General features: G+C 34.9%; 1 protein-coding gene across 5 annotated transcripts in view; it reads left to right on the forward strand.

Moving 5' to 3' along the window:
- The window catches only part of IL31RA (interleukin 31 receptor A), a 68,429-nt gene that overhangs the window by 11,339 nt on the left and 44,715 nt on the right, over positions 1-12,375 (forward strand). For 4 of the 5 annotated variants that reach the window (XM_031965182.1, XM_031965175.1, XM_031965197.1 and 1 more), the window contains exons 2-4: positions 6,600-6,683; positions 7,909-7,980; positions 8,280-8,397. In XM_031965182.1, the coding sequence (XP_031821042.1) occupies positions 6,623-6,683; positions 7,909-7,980; positions 8,280-8,397 (251 nt within the window). In that variant the 5' untranslated portion in view covers positions 6,600-6,622. The remainder of the gene's footprint in view (positions 1-6,599; positions 6,684-7,908; positions 7,981-8,279; positions 8,398-12,375) is intronic. The other variant, XM_031965190.1, reaches the window with a different exon arrangement.

Genomic DNA, 12,375 nt, shown 5'->3' on the forward strand with positions numbered 1-12,375 from the left:
GAGTCTATCTACTAACTTTATACTGTACTTTATGCTTTTTTAACCATCTCATTATCATTACAAATTTACTAGTGAGGTAATTGAGGCTTAGAGAAGTCAAGATGACCAGCCCCAAATCACGCAGCCAGGCAAGGGTGCTGCAGTCTAGAATTCATATATCCAGATTCTTTGTCTAGTGAACTATTCACTGAACTTCTTTCTTCAGTCCCTGGTAGCATCCTGGCAATTTTAATTTTTGCCCCTTGGAATATTTTAGGCACTAGGGAGAAAATCTGATTCAATACTATTAGTTTTCAAATAAAACTATTTCCCTTTACTGAAAAAGTGAGATCATTTTCTCTTTCTTGATGCTCAAGTATATTAAAACAAAAATCACATCTTATTAAATATCACTTATTGCTTTTAATTTATAAGGTATGGTAGGTTGAACTTTGGCTGCCACAAATACTTTTGTACATATGGAACCTTTTCCTCTTTCTTTGATGTCTTCTGCATACACACACATACACACACATACACATATATGTACAGACACATACATACACATATATACAATCATTCTCTATATACTTCTATTCATCAATTCTTTCTCTGGATGCAGATAACATCTTTCTTTACATGCTCTTTGTAGTTAATTTGGGTATTTATAATAGTTAAAATGACTTAGTCACTCAAAGTTGTTCTTAAAAGAATAATTCAGTTACTGTATACAGTTGTCTTTTGTTTTTTCTCATTTTGTTCTTCATGATTTTGTGCAAGTCTTCCCATATTTTTCTAAGACCACTGACCTCATTCCATTACAATCACATACCACAACTTGTTCAGCCATTCCCTTATTAAGAGGGGCATCTCTGCAATTTCCAATTCTTTGCTACCACAAAGAGCAATTATTAATATTTTAGAACATATAAATTCTTTTCCTTTTTCCCTAATCATCTTTAGAAATAGACTTAGTAATGATATTTCTGGGTCAAAGAGTACAGACAGCTTAATAACTTTGGGGATAATTCCAGATTATTCTCCAAAATGGTTGGATCAGTTCACAATCCTACCATCAACAAAATAACATCCCAGTTTTTCCCCATCTTATTTCCAACATTTGTTGCTTTCCTCTTCAATCATTTTAGCTAATCTGATAGGTATAAATTGATATCTCGTGTTTGTTTTAATTTGTATTTCTCTAATTAGTGATTTAGAGCATTTTTTTCAAATGACTATAAATTGTTTTGATTTCTTTATTGGAAAACTGCCTATTCCTAACCTTTGACCATTTTAAAATTGGGGATGACTTGTATTTTTATAGATTTGATAAGGTTCTTTATACATTTGGAGTATGAGACCTTTATCTGCTTAATTGTCTATAAATTTCCCCCTCGCACTCTGATCTTGGCTAAATTTATTTTATTTGTATAAAAACCTTTCCAATTTAATGCAATTGAAATTATTCATTTTAAATCTAACTGCTTTTTAATCTCTTTTTTTCTTCATAAAATTTTCACCTATTTATAAGTCTGAGAAGGAACATATTCCATGTTCTTCCCATTTTCTTGTCATCTTTCTTTATAATAAGCTAGTTCAAGTATTTTGGTTCTGATAGACCAGAAGTAGTTTTGGTATTTCAAAGAAGATGAAGACAGTACTTGAGAAGAGATTTTAAAGTATCTTTAATGAATTGAATGGTTGGACTGTTTCAGAAATGAGAAGTGAGAAATTCAAGTGATAGTGGAAACTCTGGTTGTTATTTTTTGTCAGAGGAAAAATATTTTAAATTCTTGGCCTTACTTTATAATTTCTAACATTGTTAATGAATTCAGTGATTTTGATGTTTATGTTGAAGAGTTATAGCACCAATTCATACAAGTCTCTCCAGGTTTCTCTGAAGTGATCCCCTTAATCTTTTTTATATCACAAGCATATTTTATTTACATTCATAAACCATAATTTGTTCAGCCAATTGACTGAAAAGCCCTTAGTTTCCCTTTCTTTGCCAACAAAACAAAGAACTGCCATAAATCCTTTGTACCTATGGATCTTTTTTCTCTTTCTTTGATTTCTTCTGTTTATAGACTTAGTATCACTGCGTCAATGACAAATTTAGTATCTTTTGAGTCATAATTCCAAATTGTTTTTCAGAATAACTGGATTAATTCATAGCTCCACCAAATAAAACATTAGGTACATTCCTTTAGGAATGTCCATTTGGCAGTTGTTGAGAATAGTTTGAAAAGATAGAGAATAAAAATGAGAAGATCATTTGGAAAACTATTGTAGTAGTTAAAGCCAGATGTGATAGGGTCTGAACAAAGTTTGCGGCCATGTAAATGGAATGAAAGGGTCAAAAGTGAAGGATATATTGAAGTTAGAATTAATAAGATTTGGCAATTGAGTGGATATGGAGAATGAGGAAGAGGGAAAAGAGAATAACTTTTGAGTTTTTGAAGCTATATGTCTAAAAAGAGGGTGGTGCCCCCAATAGAAAAGGGAAGTTTCGAAGAGGGATGAGTTTAGGAGAAAACTGGGGCTTAGAGCTCTGGAGACTAGAGTTGGATAAAGCAAAACATGAAGATAATTGGAGCTGATGAGACCATCAAATGGGGGAGTATAGAGAGAAATGAGAAAAGGACCAGAACAGAGCCTGAAGCACACTCAAACTTAGATAATGATTCTGCAAAGAAACTAAAAAGGCATAGGAAGACAAGATTGGAAGAGAACTAGGAAAGAGCAACATAATTCCAGAGGAAACTATGATTAGGGTAGGATTTAGTGAACGATATCACATACTTCATAGAGGCTATGTGAATACTGAGAAAAGACCGTTGGATTTTGTAATTAAGAGATCACTGACAACCTCAAAAACTATTTTAGTCTTGAGTGGAAGTTCCTCTTCTCTTTTTTTCTCCAAGGTCAAGGTCCTGAAAGAAATGGAGAGAATTGAGAATTCAGGTAGAGGGGTTAGACTTGAGTGAGAAGAAGGACCATCTCTTCATCCATATCTAGAGGAAAGGAGAAGAGAAAATGGGTAGACAGGTGAGAATGGTGTTGAGGGAATTAGAGGTATAAATTTGAGAAGAAGGAAATATTAGATGGCCTCTATGTTCTCTTGCAAAGAAGTATGGTGGTAGAAGCACTATTAAGAGAGAAAGTCTGATATGACTGTTGTTGGGAAGGGAAATATAAAATTCATTAGATAACAGTAAAAATATTATAATTCATTAGTGAGGATCTGGTAGACAATAGATTTAATAAATTTGTAGTGGATCCAGTTAAAATTATTATCTGACTTCTTTTGCAGCTTTTAGCAGCATGTAAATAGAAGTAGTAAAGGTGAATGGTGGAGGTAATCAAGGGTCAGAATTTAGAAAGGCAAGAATGGTGATAGAACAAAGAGGTCAGAAATTAAAAGGTAGAGAATTGTATAAAGTTGAACGAGTTAACTACATGGTCAAGACTGAGAAGAAAAGTAAGTTAGGCCAGAAGATAGGTTGATGGACTCAAAAAAAAGAAAAGATAGAGTCAATAGAAGACATGATAAGGAAAAAGAATAGGCTTAAGAGGAATGAAGTAGTGAATAAAAGAATGATAACATCTTTTTAAAAATTCAATAGTATTTTATTTTTCCAATTACATATAAAGATAGTTTTCAACATTCCTTTTTGTAAGATTTTGAGTTCCAATTTTTTTTCCTCCTCTCCCTTCCCTCGTCTCCTCAAGACAGCAAACAATCTGATATAGGTTACACATGTATGATAATTTTAAACATATTTCCATATTGATCATTTTGTGAAAGAAAAATCAGAACAAAAGAGAAAAACTACGAGAAAGAAAAAGCAAACAAAAAAAGTGAAAATAGGACATTCGATCCATATTCAGTCTCCATAGTAATGTCTGAATGTAAATGGCATTTTCTCCCTAAGTCTATTGGAATTGTCTTGGATTAATGTATTGCTGAGAAGAACTAAATCTTTCATAATTGATCATCATACAATCGTTTTACTATGAACAATGCTCTCCTGGTTCTGTTCACTTCACTCAGCATAAGTTCATATGTCTTTCTAGGCTTTTTTGAAATCAGCCTGCTCATCATTTCTTTTTTTATTATAGCTTTTTATATATAAAACATATACATGAGTAATTTTTCAATACTGACCCTTGCAAAAACTTCTTTTTCAAATTTTCCCCTCTTTCCCTCTACCCCTTCTCCATACATGTTAAATATATTAAAGTATATGTAAAATACAATATATGTATACATATTCATACAGTTATCTTGTTGTACAAGAAAGATTGGATTTAGAAAGAAGGTAAAAATAACCTGAGAAGAAAAAACAAAAATGCAAGCAAGCAATAACAGAAATGTTACGTTGTGGACCATACTCATTTCCCAGTGTTCTTTCTCTGAGTGTAGCTGGTTCTGTTCATTACTGATCAACTGGAACTGATTTGGTTCATCTCATTGCTGGAGATGGCCACGTCCATCAGAATTGATCATCATATAGTATTGTTGTTGAAGTTTATAATGATCTCCTGGTCCTCATCATTTCTTATAGAACAATAATATTCTACATTCACATACCATAACTTATTCAGCCATTCTCCAATTGATGGCATCCATTCAGTTTCCAGTTTCTTGGCACTACAAAAAAAGCTGTTATACACATTTTTGCACTTGTGGGTCCATTCCCCTCTTTATCTATATTTCTTTGAGATATAGATCCATTAATAACACTCTTGGATCAAAAGCTATACATAGTTGTATAACCCTTTGGGCATAGTTGGAGAACAAAATCTAAGAAAGGAATATCCGATTTCTGGATCATGCAGCCCAAATATTTATGAGATCAATTGTATGACCACCTCAGTTGTGTGATTGAAGTGGAAGGAAGGTATAGGTCATGTATCATGATGGAAATAAAGCTAGATTGAGGCAACAAAGACCTGAGTGTGCTCCATTTATTACCTAATAAATGGGGGCAATTATTCCTCATCTGTCAAAGACCCCATGTGAGGGAAGGAAGAATCTTTTATGGTGATTAATAGAATGATAGAGCAAAATCTCATAGGTATGTTTTCTGATTGGCCTGAAAGTGGAAAAACCTCCCCTTCTAAAACAACTTCGTCATTTGTATATAGTTGGTTGTTATTGTTTCCTTCATTTCAAAGAGGACCAGTGATATCACAGGTGATGTCTTGATTTGTGACTGAATTGTATGGATAGGAGTGCATCAGTCTTACTCTTGAGTCCCCAGTAGAGCCCTACTATGCTATGCAGCTTCTTACACAATGAGTGAGTCAGTGGCAATCCTGAACTAGACCCAGCAGTATGTGATGTTCAGCTGAGGAAGTGCTATTTCCATGATGATTAAAAGAAAAATAATTTTTGATTTTGGATTCTTTGGAATTTGAACTTGCTTGAAAGAATCCTTTGTAAAAGAGCCTGGTTTCAAATATGAAATCAGAGATTCCTAAGAACTGGAATCCAGAATTCATTTCTTCATTTCTTCCCTCCACATAACCAATCACTTGCTGAATGTTATTCCCACCACCACAGCCCCTTGCACTGACCCTTCTCTCTGTCACACGTGCTATCCTGGTCTCACTTCCTGAAGGCCAGGTATGTTGCATTTCATCCCTCCTCTGGGGTTCTCTGGTATCCTTACAGGGACTGAAGGTCGTCTCTAAACTCTACCAAAGACTCTAGCCCACACTGACTGCGTTCCCTCAAGTGTAGGGATTGATCCCCTGCTCCCCAATTCCATATAATCAACAACAGGTGGATTGGTTTAATCATCAATCAAATGCACATGATTGAAAAGGACTCAATAGCAATAATACTTAATTTCCAAAAAACGATTTTCCTTAAGTGCCTATCTGATGAGGTCACTCTTCTACCCAATAAATTTTAGTGGCTTCCTGTTGGTCTCTAGAATCAATATCTTCCATTTAGCTTTTAAAGTTCTCAAATTAAGCCTCTGCTATACTTCTGGCCTTATTGGACATAATTACAACAGCTTCCTGAACTTAATCCCCATCCCCAGTCAAACTGGCTTTCCCTGTCACCCATAATGTTCCATCTTGGATCTCTGGGCATTTGCATCACCCCCAGCTTTGTTCGCAGCCCACCTCTGCATTAGGGGACCCCTTTCTTCCTCCAAGATGCAGCCTAAACAACAGATTCTATAGCAAATTTTTTTCTATTCCCTCCACTACTGGTATCCTCTCCTGACTTGTATCATTCTCTCTTATACTTAACTTTCTCATTTTAAAATGGGAATAATAATAAGACCTACTCATAGGATTGTCTTGAGAATCAAATGAGATGATAAACATGGGATATTTCAAAAGTCTTAATGCTATTTTAAAGCTTTAAACTTTCATGCAATTTAAAACTTCAATAATTTAGCAATTTTAAAGCTTGAAATGACACTAGACTTTTGGGACACCCTTTATTTGTAAAGTTCTTGACCAACATTAAAGTAGTATATAAGTGCTAGCCAATACTTATCCTTCCCTCAAGGAACTAACAGTCTATTGAATACAGAATGATAGCACTCTGTTTTGAAAATAGGTAGTACATTAATTCTTGCTTTATTTTCTTTCAGCATTTTATTAGTCCCTCTGAATCATGGTGGAGAAGATGCTGTTCTGGACACTGTTTCTTTTACTTGGTAACTTCTGCCTAGCGGGTATGTTGCCATTTTTTGGTGGATCATTTGATTTTCATTTTCCCCTTCTGATATAATGTTAATTTTATGATTATCCAATTTGTCCATTTAATGTAGTCCCATTTTAAGGGGGAATGGATGGCTTTATGAAAGACAGTCTTTGTCAATAAGGAGAGAGAGAAGAGGGCAAAATACTTAAAATTTTTTTCTATGTTAAAAACAGTTTTCATAGCTATATGGAGAAATTGAATGAATATGAAGTGTCTAGGAGCTATCTATCTATATATATCTGTATGTAGTGTTTGTGAATATATATATATATATATATATATATATATATATATATATATACATGTATACACATATGGGGTGAGTGTGTGTCTATGTGTATATATATATATATATATATATATATATATACACACATTTCCCTAATTTTATACTTCTGTAGGTAGCTAGAGACTATCTTGAGGAAGTTGGTGGCTTAATGGATAAACACCAAGCCTGGAGTCAGGACTCAGATGCTTACTAGCTTCTCGACTCTGGGAAAGTCACTTGACCCTGTCTGCCTCATCTGTAAATGAGCTGGAGAATTAAATGGTAAACTATTCCAGTAGTTTTGCTAAGAAAACCCATCATCAGCAGACATGACTGAACAATAACAGCATCTACCTGGGGAAATTAGATATCAGAATTTGGGAGGATGGGCTTAGGTAATGTCTGGGAAATAGGAAATATTAGTACATTACTCTAGCCTTTCATGAATGAGGAAAAAATGGGTGATGTTGAGTTGTAAGGAGTTGAAGAGTAGAAATGAGGGAGTTCCTTTTGGATGACAATTTTGCAGTAAAATAAGAATCTCAGTGCTCTGCTATAAATACTGGGGTGTTATTAGGGTTTTTGGAAGAGAGAAGAAGATCTAGAACAGTTCTATGTTCTATATTCTATGTGGAATAGAATAGGAAATAAGAATTATATAGAAGGGTTTTGTGTGTGTGTGTTTTAGCAAAAATGAGTTATGCACCATAAAATTAATTACCTGGTTAGTCTCACACACTCTAGTGCTTTGGAGAAATGAAAATGCTTAGAGTCTGCCGTGCAAATGAATCTAAGGAAGCATAAAAGCTGAGCCAGAGGTTCAGGTCATTGTCATTTTCCAATTTTTAATGAAATATATATATATATATATATATATATATATATATATATATAGCCAACTCCTATGAACCATGATGTTTTGCTTTAGCAGGAAGTCTTCAGGACCCCCAGGAAGCTTGGACTGAGTCTTCTCTGTATTACTACCACAAGAAGAACCTAAGTATGCTTTAAAGCTTTTCTCCCCTTTTCTCTAATTCTTGGGTACTGTCTTCCCATTGAAAAATAAGAGCAAAATTTGGAGTCCTCTTCATCCCAGTTGCCTTTAGTCTTGTCCTCTTGTTTTTTGTCCTCTTGGTTTTTCTTCCTTTTCTTTACTTTTATTTTGTTGAGTTCCCACCCATCACAGAATGCTTCATTCACTTTAGGAAAAAATGCACAAGCTACATTTTTTTCAGCAAAAGACACAATGGTGACATTATTTATCTTTTCTTATTTCCCTTGTTTTCATGTGATTTATAGATATACCAAGGAAGCCAGAAAACATTTCCTGCATTTTCTATTATCAGAAAAATTTCACTTGTACTTGGAGTCCAGAAAAGGAAGTCTATCTTACAGAATACACTGTTGTGAGAATTTAGTAAGTATGAGATGGGCTTGCATGATGGCAGAAGGAGTTGAAAGTTCTTAATTAATTCTGGTTATAAGTCTGTGGAGATGTAAAATATCTTTTTTATAGTTGTTTGGTGCTTGGATACTACATGATAAGAATAAGTGATTTATTTAGTGGTTTATATAATATTTCATATATGTTACTTCGTCAGATCTTTACTGCAACTCCAAAAAGTAGTCAGGGGTTTGCTGGAGCCAGCTTGTACACTATTAAGAGTAGATTGTTAAATTTTCAGTGTGAACATATCCATCTCAGAAATTCTGAAATGCTACAAATCAGGCATTGATTTCTTGATTGTCTAGACTTAAGAATACGATGGAGAAAATGTTAATAATATATATTCAACTTAAAGGTGTTCTGTGTATACTTTTTTTAGACAGCTGGTTGTTAAATATTTAACAATGTACTATTGACAGATTAATTATCTCTATTTTATGGATGCAAAAACTTAGAGAAATTAATCGACTTGCTCAAAGTTGAGCAGCAAGTAAGAGACAGGGGAAGCACAAGGCTTCTTATCTCCAGGTACTGGTGCCTCATTCACTGTGTCATGCTGCCTCTTGTCCAGTGGTCAGGAACTAGGATAACAGAAATTTGGTGCTGTCCCCGACAGGATAAACACCCAAAAAGAGAAAGGATAGAGAGATAGGAGTACTTCCTGTTGAGGAAATCAGAACGAGGAAGCCAGAAGCAGTCCGGCTGCTTGTTGGACTATGGCTGAGTATTTCATGGAATGGGAAATAATGGGGAAGAAGCATGGAAAGATTTCTGAACTGGGCTGAAGGACCCTATTTGGTATCAATTAGCTCTAGGACCTTGGTATCTTTATTTGTAAAAAGGGTGGGTTGGTTTAGGTTAAATATGTGTGATCCTTTTAAACATTTCTCCTGTTTGTCATGATGTAGAGGACCCGCAGATATTGAGGAACTCTGAGAAAAGTATACTTGAAGCAAAGATACTTACAGCAAGATGTTAATTCAGTATGATGAGATGATGGTTCTCTAGTTCATATATACTTAGTACTCAGCATGGTGATGAAATGGTTCTCTAGTTCACACAATCAGTAATGATGTAATTGCAATAGGGTATTTAAGAGCTGAGAATACTGGAAATAAAGACATTCCATCTTTGAGCATCCTCCTGGTGGCTCTCCCGTCTCCTCTACTCTTCTACTAAGACCAAGGCTGGTCCCAAGATCCTCCAGAAAGCTAGCTTGGACACTACATTTTGGCATCCAAACAGGGACCTCCAGAAGGACATTACAATTGTGCAAGAAAAAATAAAATTTTTCATGTTGCTCAAGAAAAATATCTTTCTTTCCAAAAGAAAGAAAAAAAAAGGCAATTAAAAAAAAGGTGAAAATATGATGCTTTGATCCACATTCAGTCTCCATAGTTCTCTCTCTGGATGTGGATGGCATTTTCTATCCCAGGTCTGTTGAAATTGCCTTGCATTACCATATTGTTGATAAGAGCCAAGTCCATTGCAGTTGATACTCACATAATCTTATTGTTATTGTGTACAGTGTTCTCTTGGTTTTGCTCACTTCACTCAGTATCAACTCAAGTAAATCTTTATAGGTTTTTCTGAAACCATCTTGAAGGATGCCAGGAAAGCTAGATAAGGTGCAGCCTCTTTGTAAAATTCCCGGTCTAATGAGCAAGATATAATCTACCATTTCTCTTTGTCTACCTATCATCCATCTATCCATCTATCTATCTATCTATATTTATCTCTCTCAATTTCTACTTCTCCTTTATTTCCCCTTTTTTCTCTATATTCTATTTTTCTTTCTCTCCTTGTCTCTCTGTTTTTATCTATTTACCTTTCTGTCACCTATCTTTAATTAATTGATCTATGGATCTATCCATCCATCCTTTTACCTGTGTCTCTATCTTTCCCCTATCTATCTTTAATCTATCAATCTCTCATCTGTCTTTCACCTATCATCTATATATCATCTGTCTATTTATCATCTCTGTCTACCATTTATTATCCAGCTCTAACATTCATTTTTTGCACAGTCGTGATGGGGAAACAAACTATAACAGAATATTTTAGGTAGAAGTGACTTTACTGATCATCTCATAGTTCTTTGGTCCTTAACGTTTAGAAAACATTTCACACGCTTTTCTTCCCTTTGGGAGGTAGATATTATTCTGACCTGACACAGGCTTAGAGGCAGCTGTGTAGAAAGAGATATGAAAAACTCGGTGTCAAGATCTGAGTTTTGAGTCTCGCTTCTTTCTGTTACCTTTGGGACTTTAGCAAGTCACTTCATTGGGTTTAAATTTCCTCATTTGTAACATGAGAGACTTGGAATAGGTGGTATCTCAGGTCTCTCCCTGATATATCATAATTTGGCTATGGTCACACAATATGTGTTAGAACTGGATTCCAAATCTTGGGATCTTATTGCTTCACCAAGTGGCCTGTATGCATTTATATCAGCACTACATTATATTCAGGAGAAAACTAAAATTTTGTCAGGGGTGGGGCATGCAAACCAGTGGCTCTCAAACTTTCTGGAGCTACAGATAGACCATCTTGGCAAGGTCCGAGATCATCTATCTCATTCTTCCCAGCTTGTTATTTTGTAGTTGAGTTATTTCAGTCATGTCCCCATTTGGATTTTTATTTCTTTGGTAAAGATATGGTAGTGATTTGCTATTTCTTTTTCCATGCCATTTGTGAGCAACTGAGGCAAACAGGATTAAATGATTTGCCCAGGATCATATAGTTAGTAAGTATCTAAGGCTGGATTTGAACTTGGATTCTCCCCAGTCCTGGGGGAGAACCCAGATAGAGTTCTGGGACTCTATCTATTGCTCCATTTTCCCAGCTTGGACTGTTTAAAAAAACAATACCAAAATCTTCCCTTAAATTTGGAAATTTTTGCAGTGATCTTGTTAGAAAGCAAAACAAAAGATTGTTTCTGTTTTAATTAAATATAATTTTAAAATTTGCTAATTTAAAAAATTAAATTGGTAATAAATCATTTAGTTTTGCCAAAAATGAAACTACACACATGATCATGTTATAAATATAAATATATATATTATTAGACTCTTAATATGCAGATGGTCATCTCTATAACTGGAATGTTGCTTGGTGTGGACTAGTCTTTCTCAAATTTTTTGAACTCAAGACCACTTTATATTATTAAAAATCATTGAGAATACCTCCTCTTCCCCTCTCCAAAGCTTTTATTCATGTGGGTTATATCTATCAATGTTTACCATATTAGAAATAAAAATGTCAGCATTATTATGAAGATAGTTTTGACCTTACATACCCTTGATGAGTTTTGGGGATTTACAGGAGGCCTGGACTGCATTTTGGGAACCACTTGGTCTAGACAAAGCAATTATTGACATTTATTTTCAAATTGATATAATAGTTACTATATGATAAAGCTTTCAAACTGTCTTCACAAGAGGGCAGCCTCAGAAGCAACTTCTTTATGCATTTTTAGCAGTGGTAGACCTAGAAGAAACTAAACTTCTAGTCAATTAGACTTTTTCACCTGTACCTTGGGTTTTAAAAATAAGATATCTACATTCTTTTTCCTTACCTAGAAGTTCAACAGCCATGAAACATTTGGCAGTTCTCTCTGTTCTTTTTAAACCAGTCTGCTTCCAAGAATTGCAGTAGATCTTATCCAAGGCAAGGGCTGTAAATCAATATGCTAGTCGGGTGGGTGGAGTGGAAAAGGCTTTGTAGACTGTCCTGGAGGTCTGGTGAGTGTATTGGATTTTGAGAAATGTAGGGTGGTGCTATTGATTTGCAAATTTTCTTAGATTAAAAACCTCATATCTGACACTAAGCCATTGGGACACAGTTGCATATACAATATCACAGAAAAACTAAGTGTTGTGGCCTTCTTTTAGAAGCTCATGGCACATGAGCCCTTTGATCTCAGAGGGGAGATGAATGAGTCAGGAG

Source organism: Sarcophilus harrisii, chromosome 1, assembly GCF_902635505.1.
Source record: "Sarcophilus harrisii chromosome 1, mSarHar1.11, whole genome shotgun sequence".
Classification (NCBI taxonomy): domain Eukaryota; kingdom Metazoa; phylum Chordata; class Mammalia; order Dasyuromorphia; family Dasyuridae; genus Sarcophilus; species Sarcophilus harrisii.